General features: G+C 43.4%; 1 protein-coding gene across 1 annotated transcript in view; it reads right to left on the reverse strand.

The window, feature by feature from the left end:
* The window catches only part of LOC126249332 (Down syndrome cell adhesion molecule-like protein Dscam2), a 562,422-nt gene that overhangs the window by 396,931 nt on the left and 148,024 nt on the right, over window positions 1–17,467 (reverse strand). The window contains exon 4 of the mRNA XM_049950988.1: window positions 8,954–9,150. Within this exon, the coding sequence (XP_049806945.1) occupies window positions 8,954–9,150 (197 nt within the window). The remainder of the gene's footprint in view (window positions 1–8,953; window positions 9,151–17,467) is intronic.

Genomic DNA, 17,467 nt, shown 5'->3' on the forward strand with positions numbered 1-17,467 from the left:
CTCGGCCATTTTGAGGTCATGACTGTTTACTAGATGCCTATGGCTTTCAAGAACGCCAATCTCGACTTCTAGCTGAACAGCGATATGGCGGGAAATTCAAACTGAAATTTCTCCGGATTTAAGCGCAGTACCTTGTCGTACAGCACTGACATGTTACTCGGTTCCCGGAAACCCAGGTCTCTGAGCTAACTGTTGAAAATTTGGAATTCCTATGTGTAGAAGCAGTGACAGCTCAGAAACTGTCCAAGCAGCAAGCCTATAATAAGCGTTGAAGAATGGAAATTTCGCACTAAAGGTTTCGTTGGATGATTTTACGAAAATGCCTAAATCAATAATAGTGCTTTAAATCGCTTCAATCAGCTGTGATAATCACACATCTTCAAAAAAAACTGTTTGCAATTGGTTTGCTTAATTTCGTTGTAGTCATGCAAAGCAGCAATCAGTGCTTTGGGTATTCGTAGATGACCCGAAACAGACAAAATTAGCTCGTTCATGGGGCACTTACAAGAAAATAGTAGCTCGTTTCTTTGATTATTCTGCACATGTCATGACCACTGCGTTCGAGAGGCGAAGAACAATTTCTTCTGAATCATATACAAAAACCTGTTTGCACAAGTTATTGATGAATTCAAGAAAAGCAACCGAAAACGTCGCTTCATGACAATGCTTGCCCACGTAATTATCTTAAAATCAGCAAGAGGTGCTATAACATTATACTGGCTGGGCAATGGGGAGCAACTTACTGTAACTTTGGATGACATTTATTTTAACCACTTGGGACACAATATTGCTCATCTAAACAACAAATAAAAATTTATTTAATGAACTGACTTTTTTTGCCAATACTATATCCCTAAAAATTCCAAACAAAGTCCTATCCATACACACAGTAACTAAGGATTCTCACGGTATGAGCACATCAGGTTACTATTTCTACAGTGTTATATAACTTCCAGGCATATTCACTTATTTTCCTGTATAATAATTAAGTGTAGTAAATTTCTGCTAACTGCTGTTAAATGGTTCATTTGGTGCTGTATTCATACTAAAACCGCATTTAGATTTGTAATAGTTTCAGTGCAATGTAGCAATAGCAAAAGTTTGTATCATGCACTATGTGTTTTTGCTCCAGCAGTAATGTACTTTCTCTTTTTACATGTCATCCTTTTTCCATGCTTCTGTCATCAAATATTGGACGCCAGAATTTCTCCGAAGCTTCTTTATTTACACCTACTTCATGTTAGTTAAAAGCATTTTTTTTTTTTTGTTCTGTTCTGTATCAGACTTTGATTTTGCATAGTTCCTTAACATTAATTTGCTTTCAGTTTTAATTCATAAAGCAACACAAAAACGGCATGAGCAGTAGAATATACTGCACGACTCTAATTGCAACATCCATATGCTCTTTTCTCATGACACGTAATCTCTTTGTAGTGTATCTACGTTTCATAACGGAATACTGTTGGAACCACTTTGTTTACATCCATTGCATGAAATTTAAAGCACGTGGCGTTCTGTGGCACTCTTTTGCTGTGAAACAAGTAGTACAATTGACTACTGTGTGTGACGAAGTGTGCTTCAATAAGATGGTGATGGCGTTGTTGTAGGATTACGCGTGAAATACGACTTCTAAGTGGGCAAATGACCCACGTCATAATATTCCACAAATTTTGAAACCCAATTTCCATCATTTTTTTCTCACATTTAAAATAAATTTTTGTCGTCTAAGTGCAGCACGTATAGAAACATCATATCGTGAGATCATCTGAAGAAATGGAAAATTCTGAAACCCATAAAAGTGTTTTTTTCTTAAATAAATAATTTACAGGCAAGTTTTCTAAGCGTTGAGTTCTGCGGTTGGTGTCCATTTCAATAAGATTCTTCTGGGTGTGTGAGAGCGTCATGAACCAGCGACACTTGCGACTTTTCGAGTGTTGTTGCAGATAACAGTCATCAGGGTGACTACTGATTTTTAAAATTGCGTTCGGTGCCGTGGCATACTGTATGTTGATTAGGTGACAGGATCAAGAGGGAGATACAGCAAATGCTTACGGACTGGAATATTTTATGTTACTCTTATATGTTGGCATCGGCAAATTCTGTGATGACTACGCCGTGACGTGGTGGCGCTTATGGGTTAGACGGTGGCGCCTGAGATATGTTGGTACTTCTCGCCACAGGGAAGGTCGGGCAGTGGCAGCTCCACACTGGCCAAGCACGGTCGGCCCGCCTGCAACCAATATGGCAAGGGCCTTTTGCCTTTTGCGGTTCATGTGCTGAGCCGCTTTGCTATCTCGACGGCTTCTTTGATTTTTCTTTTAATGGTAAGCGTCTGCGTGGTTAAAGCACGCGCTTTTTGAAATTATATCGGCCCACCACAGTCGTCTTATTGTTCTGCCACGGCCAATTTAGTGGGTACTGACCAAAATCATGTACGCCTCTCGTGCCCAGAAATGTGTGTGTGTTGATGAAGTTCCACGCCTCGCCAATGCAGAAAAGTACAGAATTACAGCTGATCTCGCCGGACGGAGTGGCCGCACGGTTAGAGGCGCCATGTCACTGACTGCGCGGCCCCTCCCGCTGGAGGCTCGACTCCTCCCTCGGGAATGGGTGTGTGTGTTGTTCTTAGCATAACTTACTTTAAGTTAGTTTAATTCGTGTGTAAGTCTAGGGACCGATGACCTCAGCAGTTTGGTCCTTTCGAAATTCACACACATTTGAACAGCTTAACCTACTAGACTCCTGGCGTGGGAAGTTTATCTACGACGTCTTTAGTGGAACGCAGAAACTCTAGTATTTTGTTGTTGTAATGGAATGGTTGGATTCCCCTGGGGATGGAATCTCGCCCACCCTGTTAGTGACAGTTACAGAAAATGGTAGGCGGACGATTTGCAGCAGCTATCCCTCGAAGATTCTCTTCACGTACTCTCTTGCTGTAACAGCTTTGTTTATAGTACTCTCACCATAACGATTTGGCCTGAAAGTAGTTTTCACCACAAATTTTGGTTCAAAATGGCTCTGAGCACTATGGGACTTAACAGCTGAGGTCATCAGTCCCCTAGAAATGGCTCTGAGCACTATGGAACTTAACATCTATGGTCATCAGTCCCCTAGAACTTAGAACTACTTAAACCTAACTAACCTAAGGACATCACACAACACCCGGTCATCACGAGGCAGAGAAAATCCCTGACCCCGCCGGAAATCGAACCCGGGCGCGGGAAGCGAGAACGCTACCGCACGACCACGAGCTAAGGACTCAGTCCCCTAGAACTTAGAACTATTTAAACCTAACTAACCTAAGGACATCACACACATCTATGCCCGAGGCAGGATTCGAACCTGCTACCGTAGCGGTCGCGCGGTTCCAGACTGAAGCGCCTAGAACCGCTCGGCCACTCCGGCCGGCCACAAATTTGGTTTTAGGCATAAAATACATTAACGTGTGGTTATATTAGTTAATGTCGTCATCAGAAATAACAACACGAAAAAACGCATGGAGGGGAAGAACTATGTGATCCACTCGTACTCTGACGTGGAACTTACAGGGGGTGGACTAAATTATGGAAACACCAGAAGCACAGCACATTACGGTGTAGGTAAGCCGTTGGTACTCAAAACAGCTTCCGATCGTCTCGGAATGGATAAATACAGGTCTTTTATGGTTTTCAATGGAATAATGGCACGCTCACGTAACAGTGATCGAGGTGGACAGCGAGCACGCACATTTCTCTCCAAAGTAGAGCAAAAGGCTCAATAATAGTGAGATCTGGTGACTGTGGTAACCAGTGGAGATGCGACAATTCATTTTCGTGCTCACAATACCAGTCCTGAACGATACGAACTCGCCGCACGGGATTAGCCGAACGGTCTAGGGCGCTGCAGTCATGGACTGTGCGGCTGGTCCCGGCGGAGGTTCGAGTGCTCCTTCGGGCATAGGTGTGTGTGTTTGTCCTTAGGATGATTTAGGTTAAATCGTATGTAAGCTTAGGGACTGATGACCTTAGCAGTTAAGTCCCATAAGATTTCACACACATTTGAACATTTCGATACGAACTGTGCGAACACAGCATCGCCATTGAGGAATACGCACTGTATCATGAGATCGACCTGAACAGCCAAAATGGTCATGTAATCATTGGCAGATATGTGACCTTGCAGAGTAACAATGCGGCTCTTGAAACACTGCGGTATGGCTACGTAAATCACCACCGAAACCCCACCGTGTATCACTCTTGGGACGAAAACTCAGCCAGACGTTGGAAACACTGCAAAACAAGACTCATCAGATAAAATGACATTCTTCCGTTGCTCCGTAGTCCAGGTTTTATGGCTTCAGCACCACGTTTTCCTCTTACAGGCGTTTTCTATCGCTGATATGTGGTTTTGGAATTCCAGCTCGTCCTGCAAATCCTATCTTATTGGCTCCCTTCGTGTTGTTTTTGTGCTGGCAGCGGTCGAGAGTGCGACATTCGGTTCTGTAGTGACTTTTGCAGCTGCCGTCCTCTTCTTTTCCGTCACAATCCTCTACAGTGACCGTCAGTTACGATCTCTCGACATAAACTTTCGTCCGTGTTGTGAGTTAGCGGACGATGTCCTTCCGCTTTCATTGTATGCGGTATAAATCTCCGATATGGTGCCTCTTGAAACACCAAACATTCCGGCTACCTTGGTTACGGATGCAACCACCATACGAGCACTAACGATATGCCCACATTCGAATTCACTTAGCCTCAACTTAACGCAGTCACAACTGTACAGAACGCTATTCTGATCACGACTAACACTTCCAGCGTATTGAGACTGAAGCGCCTAGAACCGCACGGCCAAACCGGCCGGCCAGGGGGGGGGGGGGATGATATTTGGCCTCAAAATTATTTAGGTAATTACAGCAGCTGGGACATGAAAAACAGTTCCCGATTTTGTCTTTTCAACACTCATATTCTAGAAATTCTTCCACAAAATAGCGGAGGTCATATCGCTGCACACAACGAAACTAGAATGCCATACTTTAGCTTTGCGAAGGTACAGCCATAACCTGTTTCCAAATGAAGCAAATGTTGACTTTTTCCAGTCACGTTTGTTTATCTTTTCGTTTCTCTGTCACTCAAGTAGTCTTGTTTTCTTATTGTCGTCTTTTCATTACTAGTGTCCACCTCTTCACCATATTACTCTCTCTCTCTCTAATCTCGTCCATTGCAGCCACTGCACACATTCTACACCTCTAAATCTGTATGACTTTACTCTGAACAAATAAATATAAACTGCTGCTTTTCCTGCTAGAGCTATTACTACTTTTAAATCTTCTTTAATTACAATTGCGAAGTGTTAGGTTCCATTTTAAATAAATATACACTGAAGTGACGTAAGTCAATGGGGTCTCTAATAATATTGTTTCGGACCTCCTTTTGCCCGGTGTAGTGCAGCGTCTCGACGTGGCACGGACTCAACAAGTCATTGGTAGTGCCCTACAGAAATACTGAGCCAGGCTGTCTGTATAGGGTCCATAGCTGGGAAAGTGTTGCCGGTACAGCATTTTGTGCTCGAACTGCTCTCCTGACTATGTCCCGTAAATGTTCGATGGGATTCATATCGGGCGATGTGGATGGCCAAATAATTCGCTCGAATTATACAGGATGTTCTTCAAACCAGTCGCAAACAACTGTGGCCCGGCGATATGCTGCATTGTCATCCATAAAAATTCCATCATTGTTTGGAACATGAAGTGCATGGATGGCTGCAAATGGTCTCCAAGTAGCAGAAACAGAATAATTTCCGCTCAATGATCGGTTCAGTTGGACTAGAGCACCCAGTCCATTCCATGTGAACACAGCCCACATCATTATGGAGCCACCAAGAGCTTGCACAATGCCTTGCTGACAACTTTGGTCCATGGCTTTTTGAGATCTGCACCACACTCGAACTCTGCCATCAGCACTTACCAACTGAAATAGACACACATATGACCAGGCCACTGTTTTCCAGTGGTGTAGGGTCCAACCGATATGGTCACGAGCCCAGGAGAGGGGCTGCGAGCGATGTCGTGCTGTTAGCAAAGGCACTCGCGTCGGTCGTCTACTGCCATAGCCCATTAACGCCAAATTTCGCCACACTGTCCTAACGGATACGTTCGTTGTACGTCTCACATTGATTCCTGCGGTTAATTCACGCAGTGTTGCTTATCTGTTAGCGGCGACAACTCTACGCAAACGCCGTTGCTCTCGGTCGTTAAGCGAAGACCACTGTGTTGTACGCGGCGACAGATAATGCATTAAATTTGGAAGTCTTAGCACATTCTTGACATTGCGGATCTCGGAATATTGATTTCCCAAACAATTTACGAAATGGTATGTTTCATGTGTCTAGCTCCAACTACCATTCTGCGTTCAGAGTCTGTCCGGAAACCTTTTCTCATGAATCACCTGAATAAAAATAACAGTGCCGCCAGTGCACTGTCGTTTTATACTTTGTGTACGCGATACTACAACCATCTGTGTGTGTATGGATTGCTGTCATATGACTTTTGTCACCTCAGAGTAAGACCTATTGCAACATGGGTATAATGAATGTAACCATGAACTATGAAAAATTGTGAGCCAAATGTTTTCAGGATAGATATATAAATTAATTAAAATTAGAGTGAAGAATTTCTTACTTTCACTTGATCATTACGCAATACCTGTAATGTTGAAGTGTGGATGAAGGATTAAAGCATGCAAGGGGTTCGTGATGGCTCAAAATATGGCTAATTCTTTGCATATGAAGTGAGTCTATGTGGACGATATGCACTGAAGGGCCCAAGAAACTGGTATAGGCATGCTTATTCAGCGATATATAAACAGGCGTGCGACGCTGCGGTCGGCAACGCTTACATAAGAAAACTGTTTGGCGCAGTTGTTAGATCGGTTACTGCTTAAGTGAGTTTGAAAGTGGTGTTACAGTCGGCGCACGAGCGATGGGACACAGCATCTCCGAGGTAGCGATGAAGTGAGAATTTTCCCGTACGACTATTTCACGATTGTACCATGCATATCAGGAATCAGGTAAAACATCAAATCGATGTATAAAAAATGGTTCAAATGGCTCTGAGCACTATGGGACTCAACTGCTGAGGTCATTAGTCCCCTAGAACTTAGAACTAGTTAAACCTAACTAACCTAAGGACATCACACACATCCATGCCCGAGGCAGGATTCGAACCTGCGACCGTAGCGAATCGATGTATAGTTTTAAGTGTAGTAAGAGATATGAACAGAGTAAGTTTTTCCCACCTGCTAGCATCTGAGCTTCGCTAGTGTCAAACTAAGCGGAATATAATGATTGTGTTTGTCAAGTACAATTGGAAGAATAGTGTTTATCGCAGTCAAAATCTCATGAAATTTGAGCTCAATTAGATGGGAACTTAACTGTGAAAGCTAACCTTTCAAACATGTTTGTACCAACCAAGAAATTATTCCAAGCGGAAGTCAGTGGCGACTCGTAACCACAAATTCGCAACTGAAGAGTGGAAATGTTAAACATTTTAATTGCCAAATCTCACGTTTTTCCACGGGGACAAAAAACAATGTATCTCATTTTGTACATAACTTATTTTTAAACAAATAACTGAGAAGGTGTTCTGATGCTACAGAACCATGCTGCTCACCTCATCACAGCAAAAACATTATACAAATCAGGAAATAAATTATCAAAAACGTTCTAGGTGCCACACCAAGGAACTAACTGATTCTAAGCGCCAATATGAAAGTTTTTGTTTCCGTTGTCATTAGTACTGAGGCACCACATTTTATTTGTGATAATTCAAATACCGAAGTACGGCAATAATGTTTTAACCAGCGGAACTCCAGTCAACAAAAACAATTTCTTATACCATTTAAATTTTGCACGAGAGGCTAAGAAAATTAATTTAAAAAAAGTTTAGTTCTGAATTCTGTTTCTTATACATCTCCTTTCTTGAGATCAGATATTGAAAAGTTTACTGCAGGGCTCCCTGACCTGTTGAGGAAGAAATTTCTACATCGTCAACAGGTGTTTCTGTTTTGCAACTGAAAAACATGGCTGGCCATTCAGATGAAGTACGGCATGATACACAGCTAGTAATGAATGTGTCAACCAATTTACCCACGGCTTGGCACTTGTAACAAGTCTAGCAACATTCAACAAGGTACCGAGAATCCAATAGCACTGAAAATACATTTTCTGAGAAACTGAAACGTTTAACGTTTCCACTCTTCAGTTATCTCGCAGCCGGCTTGTTCGCTGAACAGTCTCTACTGGGTCCTTTATGGTCATATTATCGTAAACTTTCACCCACGTCAGTTTTCGCTAATAATTATGGCGTACTGTGAATATAGTATTTAGGAACACACAGAAAATATAAGACATGAATTTCGAATATTTGGCAGTTAACAAGTTTACTGAAAGCGAGCTAGATCTTCAATTTTTTTTGCGAAAAGTACTAGATATATTCGTGTAATTATTATTTCCTACCACAGTGCTCTTCTAAAATTGTCTACACTTTCCGATCCATAATTCATTTGTGACTTCCTGCAGCACCACAGAAATCTGGCACAAAGTTTTAGTCGGCTCCAAATGCAGTTCTTATGTAGGATCTAATAGTTAACACTAAAATTTAATGATACAGGTAGTTTATAGTTTCACAACTGTATTCGTTATTCGTACATTTTACCTGAATAAATGCGTCGAATGCAACAGAAATACGAGTTTTTTTTATGTAACTCTGAAATAAAAAATGATACTAGTTGCTTAACCGCTAATTATCAAATATTATCCATCATTTTTGTAAATATCAGTATTTTGTACTTTATAACTCGGAATGACTTCAGAATTTTTCTTAACCCCTCTCTCATCCCCCTCCCTCTACAGCAGTAAGCATGCAGTAATCACAAAAAAGGTATGGAAGCGAATGACTAGGAGAAGTGGTGCAGATTACCTCCGAGGCGGAGCTCGCTGGTGCCCTGTGCAACGTCGTCGTCGTTGCGCACGAAGCACTGGTACATGCCCTGGTCGTCGCGGCCCACGCTGTGGAACTGCAGCTCCGCCGTGTGCTCCGCCAGCGGCTGGCCGTCCTTCAGCCACGTCACAGACCGCACCGGGTGTCCCGTGATCTGGCAGCTCAGCTGCGCCGGCCTGCGCTCCCACACACGCTCATCGTCAGCTCACTCTCATCTTTGACATTTTTTACACATAACACACTTCATGTTAGACTAGGGCGACAATAATTGATTGGTAATGAAATCTGAAATCTCTATCGAATAAAAATCTTCTGTTTGTCTCTTTGAGAGATGACGAATAATGTGGAAATCAGACAATTATTCGCAACGCATTATGTGGAGAAATAAAGCACATTGGTGGACTACCTCTTGTTACCACTCACAAATTCTTCAGGAGTATAACTATCTTTAGTCCACCCCCGGTAGCTGAGTGGTCAGCGCGACAGAATTCTAAGGGCCTCGGTTCGATTCCCGGCTGGTTCGGAGATTTTCTCGTTCAGGGACTGGGTGTTGTGTTGTCCTAATCATCATCATTTCATCACCATCGATGCGCAAGTCGCCGAAGTGGTGTCAAATCTAAAGACTTGCACCCAGCGAATGGTCTACCCGACGGGAGGCCCTAGTGACACGACATTTACATTTTTTATTTACTATCTTTAGATTCTTCACTACCAGTGGAATTGCAATCTGCAACATTGAGTACTTCTGTCATTCCAAACCACACTTCTACATTATTTAAACATTCGCTGAAAAGTTTAACCACCATTTCGGATATGACAAAGTTCTCGCGTTTTCTGTTTATGGCTTCAGCTTGCATCTGTTTATCACTGTAGATATAAAAAAACGTATACAGGGTTCTCATCTACCGCATGACAAGATTGACCCTACATACCATTTTTTGGAGTTCAAAGTATGGTTAGAACGATGTCTTCCAAACATTTACTCTAAACATAAAAAGAAAGTCTGCACAAGAAAGAATATTAGATTCTGTTTTTAACAAAGCCTACAATATAGATTACTCTTCAGAGAGCACGTTGGCCAGCCAGCCACACCGTCATGAGTAGGGGGACAAGGGGGGCATCACCCCACTCTCCATTGGTGCCAGATGTATCCCAGATGGCAGCTATGACGTCATCCAAGACAGCAGCCAGTAGACTTGGCAACAGTCTATGACGTCATCCAAGATGGCGGCCGTGATGTCAGCTGATGACGCAAGTACCATTATCCAAGATGACAGATTTTGGCGGAAAGATAAGTCAATTGGGCTACCTAGACTAACCCAACGCCCCCTCCACTCGCCCAGAAAATGAAGGGGAGTTCAAATTCTGTTAGGATAATGCAACACACCACAGCTTCCTCTACTAACCTAAGAAAATGGCGGGAAGATAGGTTACTTGGGCAACCTTCACTAACATAAGTCATCCAACCATCACCTCTTCCTACAAATTGGTGTGAAATTTGAATTTTAGTGGTAACAAAAGGCCACTTGGGTGTCTCTACTAACTTAAGAAAATGGTGGGAAAGAAAGGGCACTTGGGCTACCTCCATTAACCTAAGTCATCTGACTGCCACCTCTTCTGAGGAAACGGTGGGAAGAGGAGTCAGCCTGTGGTGGACATACGTCTTTATTTTGCATTCAGTCTTTATTCAAACAATTAGAAGCAGTACCACCATCAAGTGTGTTCACCATAGGGTCCAGAGTCCAAGTGACCTAGTACACAGTACCACCACCAGAGGGCGCTGTCGTTCCTTCAATGATATAATCCAAGATGACGGTCTGGGCTGAGGGAAAATGGTGGGAATAGGACGAATGACTGTATTTAAACAATTTAAGGGAGTACCTCCATCCAGTGCATCCATCATAGTGACTGGAGTCCAACTGACCTAGTATACAGTACGGCTAAGGGCGCTGTCAATCTTAACATGACATAATCCAAGATGGTGGTCATGAGGGGAAAATGGCGAGAAAATGACTCAGCCTGTGCTAATCTATGTGAGAGAGGAACGAGTGTACTTTATTTATTTTCGAGCAATTTATTTAGGTATGGATTTCACCTTGTTCATTTATTACACTGATACGAAACACTCACTCTGACGTGCTTGGGTTCACAATACACAGTTTGCAGACCTGCAAACTACGCATAAATGTTTCAGTACACTGATGTACTGACACGCAAACAACTTGTAAATTACCGAAATAGCGCAGCACACAGCATATTGACCTGTAAACTACTCGTAAATCACCGAAATAATGCAGTACACTGAAGTGCAGACACAAAAATAACTCAAATTATCAAAATTATGCATGGAAAACGCTCAGCAGACACGCTCACTACTCGTAAACTGTCCAAATAATGCATAGCACAGCCTACAGACTTGCTTGCAAAATAATGCATCAGACACCCAAAAAAAGCGCGCATGCACTCCCCCCCCCGCCCCCCTCTGTCCACTGGGCCGCACAGGATGCTACCGCACACAATCCCAGAAGTCGGGATGCACCGGCAGCCCCTGTGAAGTGACGACGTAACAGTCAGTTGCCAAGCCAAGCCAAGCCACGCACAGGTGCCAGTTCGGGTTTCGCAAGCATGAGCCAGCATCATCCCTTTCATACTGGACATCTGAGAAATTCCTGTCAAAATACATGTTCACCTAGGCATCATTGCTGATGTGACTAGACAGGGGCGAAGGCCCATTTACAGAGCAACTCCCCTCACAGACACTGCAGATATCCATTCTCAGAATAGCAGCCGGCCAGAGTGGCCGTGCAGTTCTAGGTGCTACAGTCTGGGACCGAGCGACCACTACAGTCACATGTTTGAATCCTGCCTCGGGCATGGATGTGTGTAATGTCCTTAGGTTAGTTAGGTTTAATTAGTTCTAAGTTCTAGGCGACTGATGACCTCAGAAGTTAAGTTGCATAGTCATCAGAACCATTCAGAATAGCACAGGCGATCGTAACGGCACATTCGAGCTGTGTCCAGCCATGCTTACCTGCCCCAGCATGACTGACGCATCCCTACAAAATGCACATGCGTAACTACACACCATCGCAAGTGCATCTAAAAAGGTTCTCTGTGTTATACTGATGTCATATGGCTATGTAAAATAAGAACCAAGTCAACCTCACGGAAATTGTATAGTGTCCCAGAAATAGTTAACGCTCGCTTTTCTAGGAGTTTTCAGGATGTCTCAGCTTGTATCATAGAAATACTTGCCCCAACAGAATCTGTTTAAGAAAATAGGCCAGAATAACATCGAATTCATTCTTCCTCATGGTGTTAACGTGGCACCCTGCCCATCACATCTCACCCTTCCTGCTTCCAACATACACAAACGTTCTCATTGCAATGCAGAGACTCCTCTATCCCAGCACAAAGGATATCTTGTGAATGAATGAGGGATTATGATTGGCTCTTATCGAAATTAGCAGCTTAATTACTCATGCTGCTCGTGTGGAACCGCCATCTGCCCTTTTTTAAATTTCTTCAGACGAGACTTTCAGCTGCAAAGAACTATTTTATACAGGTAGCCATATTGCACCCGCAATTACACCTTGCAAAGTGCCCTACATATCGTCAAATACAGAAAGGCTCTTACTCAATTACATTGATATCCATATGAGGACAGGAGCTTGAATACTAGAGCATGAAACCGATCTCCAACCAAGCAATATATCACTGTTTACTGTCTTGATGTAGTAAACATACAATTCGTATCCTGCACCATACAAAATCAACCCTTTTACATCATTTGTACATATACTGTGAAGACAGACGGCATAAGCACATGCACCATAGGTATACTCGTGGCACTAAATATTTCCCGCGAAATTGGGCGGTCATTGAATCCCAAGGCATGACCAGAGCGCCCTCAGTGGTTCAAAGTCACTCTCAGAACTGTTGTACAGAGACTGACTCGTTTTCCCATTGGCACAAATGCGTTACTGTTTCTGGTCCAAACCTGCTTGCTTGCTCGCTTTTCTACACACATCTCCAGACACTATGATTACAAGAACATATCTAATTTCGCATGGTTTGCTAGAATATCATACCATTTTCGCGGTACATCTTGATATCAAGCACATATCAGTATCGCTTGTATAGCAGTAGCGCCCGCACAATATATTTCTGAAGATATAGACTGGAAATTAATACTCTAGAAACCTGAAACTTTACCTAGGTGGAGCATGCTGCAAACCATAGAGTAACTAGAAACGTATCCCATCTGCAAATACCTTTACATGAAAAAACTCGACAAAAGAAAAATAGTGTAAACTGATACTTCCACTCGCTAATACCGATATTGGTGATGTAACAGATTCCAAATCATCCCTATAATTTACAAAGTCAAATAATGTGTTTCTCATGTATAGATAACCAGCTAACATGTCTTCCACCTGCTAGGTGCACACTCCACAATCAATGTTCTCTCAGCTATAGAAATATGTGAAATGTGAAGCAGTCAACTGAACAATTTCCATGGGTGGGAATAATGGCCCAGTGCAAACACATGTCCATATTGAGTCTTCTCAAATATCCACGCGATCACAAAAGCTGTCCAACACATACTAAGTATTAGTTCGCTATTCATCTATCTAGAGGACTACACAGTTAAATTAGCTAAATTCCTCCACTCCAACAGGCCTTTTCTTTCAGACATCCCCTGCCATTAACGGGAAACGTGAATCATTCCTGTCACCGGCGCTGCATGCCAAGCAAGCATAGGCACAATCATCCTAGGAAAAAAAACCTGCCTCATATATATTTGAACACTATACTTACAATTAAATGTTATGATCGCAGTCTCAACTGAACAACAAAAAAAATGGTTCAAATGGCTCTGAGCACTATGGGACTCAACATCTTAGGTCATAAGTCCCCTAGAACTTAGAACTACTTAAACCTAACTAACCTAAGGACATCACACACACCCATGCCCGAGGCAGGATTCGAACCTGCGACCGTAGCAGTCCCGCGGTTCCGGACTGCAGCGCCAGAACCGCTAGACCACCGCGGCCGGCCAACTGAACAACATTCGACAATGAGTGAAGTATTGGAAGTACATCCTGCTGGCAGCTGGGCTCTGGAAATAGAAATATCTTTACTATTCTTACAACTTGACATACTCTCCCCTTTGCTATTGTAGTATTCCACAGTCTTTTCCTTTACACATGTCGGAACACAAACACATACTTCATAAGCCTGATGCTCAAGGTGAACGTATCATGCTTTCGCTACTACTAAGTATGATACTTCGCAAATAATTGATTTCAGATGATACAAAATAATACTGGCCGAAAATGAGCGATTGGGGGGGGGGGGGGGGGCATGTCTCATAAGTTTTCTTGTGAGTGGTACCACTGTGTCATAAAACGAGAGTAGTAATCGTCTTACAAACCGTCAGATGTTAAAAAACACAACCATATTATAAATCGAGGTATGGCATTACCTCCGAATGAATTGGTTTTTCCAGACAAACACCATAGTAGTGTATATTATCAGACCAGCAGTCCTGTTACATGTAGCCCATGATGCAACCTTGTAGTAAAATCGCTGAATTTTGAAAGTGATTTGGTTAAGGAACACGGTATGAAACTGGTTTTTTGCAACTCCGTCACGCCGCTAGATATTTCTCCAGTATTTGTAACTTATTCTGTCTCAGTACCATGTCAGAGGTTAGGTGATATATCCACTGAATCATAGGCAATGACTGATTGAGGAGGATCACAAACAGTAGTAGATGTTGTGCTGATTGACGACGTAAGAAATGTGCACTAGCTTTTCAGATCTCTAGTGTCACGCTATCCGCTAGAAATGATGTCCCACTACGGTCGCAGGTTCGAATCCTGCCTCAGGCATGGATATGTGTGATGTCCTTAGGTTAGTTAGGTTTAAGTAGTTCTAAGGTCTAGGGGACAGATGACCACAGATGTTGAGTCCAATAGTGCTCAGAGCCATTTGAACCATTTTTTAGAAATGATGTCTATGATTTGGAATTAGGTCCCTCCATTCAAGCACATACCTGCGTTGGATACTATGGAGAAGTCCTTTAATGTTTACAGCCACTAGTGAATCATATTTATGACAATATCGTATCTCGAAACGAGTCACCTCTCTCGGAGCTATCTGCTACAGTAAAATTCCAGCCTAGTTTAGGGTAGTCCCTATGCATCATGCAACAGCCCTCTCAGACTCTGCGCTACCATCCCTGCAGCTTTGCGCATGTGATCGTTCCAATGTAAGGCGGAACTGAGTAGAAGTTGGAGGAAACTATATCTACCACCTACTGCATACCGTCTAGAAACAGGCTACGCTGCGTTACTGCGACAGGACTGTGTTTTGACCGTTCAATAGAACTGGGAACAGAGAAGGATAAGGATTTTTCTACCTCACTGTGGTGCACCCCAAAACTACATACAAGTACTACAGATCCACACCCATTCACATATGTCTCCCCAACATGCTATCTTCGTTATTCTGTATCATTCATCAGAGAAAATTTACGAACTACAAAAGCTCAACTAACTTCATCTGATAGAGAACTACACTACTGGCCATTAAAATTGCTACACCACGAAGATGACTTTCTACAGACGCGAAATTTAACCGACAGGAAGAAGATGCTGTGACATGCAAATGATTAGCTTTTCAGAGCATTCACACAAGGTTGGCGCCGGTGGCGACACCTACAACGTGCTGACATGAGAAAAGTTTCCAACCCATACACAACCCATACACAAACAGCAGTTGACTGGCGTTGCCTGGTGAAACGTTGTTGTGATGCTTCGTGTAATGAGGAGAAATGCATACCTTTACGTTTCCCACTTTGATAAAGGTCGGATTGTAGCCTATCGAGATTGCGGTTTATCGTATAGCGACATTGTTGCTCGCATTGGTCGAGATCCAATTACTGTTAGCAGAATAATGAATCGGTGGGTTCAGGAGGGTAATACGGAACGCCGTGCTGGATCCCGACGGCCTCGTATCACTAGGAGTCGAGATGACATGCATCTTATCCACATGGCTGTAACGGATCGTGCAGCCACGTCTTGATCACTGAGTCAACAGATGGGGACGTTTGCAAGACAACAACCATCTGCACGAACAGTTCGACGACGTTTGCATCAGCATGGACTGTCAGCTCGGAGACCATGGGTGCAGTTACTCTTGACGCTGCATCACAGACAGGAGCGCCTCCGATGGTGTACTCAACGACGAACCGGGTGCACGAATTGCAAAACGTCATTTTTTCGGATGACTCCAGGTTCTGTTTACAGCATCATCATGGTTGCATCTGTGTTTGGCGTTATTGCGGTGAACGCACATAGGAAGCGTGTATTCGCCATCGCCATACTGGCGTATCATTCGGCGTGATGGTATGGGGTGCCATTGGTTACACGTCTCGGTCACCTCTTGTTCGCATTGACGGCACTTTGAACACTGGACGATACATTTCAGATGTGTTACGACCCGTGGCTCTACCATTCATTCGATCCCAACGAAACCCTACATTTCAGCAGCTTGTTGTAGGTCCTGTACGGGCATTTCTGGATACAGAAATTGTTGGACTGCTGCCTGGCCAGCATACTTCCAGATCTTTCACCAATTGAAAACGTTTGGTCAATGGTGGCCGAGCAACTGGCTCGTCACAATACGGCAGTCACTACTCTTGATGAACTGTGGTATCGTGTTGAAGCTGCATGGGCAGCTGTACCTGTACACGCCATCCAAGCTCTGTTTGACTCAATGCCCAGGCGTATCAAGGCCGTTATTACGGCCAGAGGTGGTTGTTCTGGGTACTAATTTCTCAGGATCTATGCACCCAAATTGCGTGAAAATGTAATCACATGTCACTTCTAGTATAATAGATTTGTCCAATGAATACCCGTTTATCATCTGCATTTCTTCTTGGTGTAGCAATTTTAATGGCCAGTAGTGTAGATAAGATTTTTACCGCATCTTTCTCCTCCCATATATCGAAAACAAATACCGCATGCACGCAGGCATCGAGCACATGTGACGATCCTATTAAATCTACAACTATCGATCAACTGCAGAGACCAGTTTAAAGTTTCACCACCTCTGCTGTAGGAAGATGATCTTGTCCCACCGCCGGCCGCGGTGGTCTAGCGGTTCTGGCGCTGCAGTCCGGAACCGCGGGACTGCTACGGTCGCAGGTTCGAATCCTGCCTCGGGCATGGGTGTGTGTGATGTCCTTAGGTTTAAGTAGTTCTAAGTTCTAGGGGACTTATGACCTAAGATGTTGAGTCCTATTGTGCTCAGAGCCATCTTGTCCCACCGACTATAGTGTAAGTCGCAAGAGACGCCCCCTGTGGCCCTGTCTCGTTGCTTGAAACATTGTTTTCTTTTTTTGTTCTAACATGCTTTTTACACTGCCAAACATTTTCTTTTGCTGCCACAACCTTAAGGTCTGTGTCAGGTTCTAAACTGACA

This window comes from Schistocerca nitens, chromosome 3 (genome assembly GCF_023898315.1).
Source record: "Schistocerca nitens isolate TAMUIC-IGC-003100 chromosome 3, iqSchNite1.1, whole genome shotgun sequence".
NCBI lineage: Eukaryota > Metazoa > Arthropoda > Insecta > Orthoptera > Acrididae > Schistocerca > Schistocerca nitens.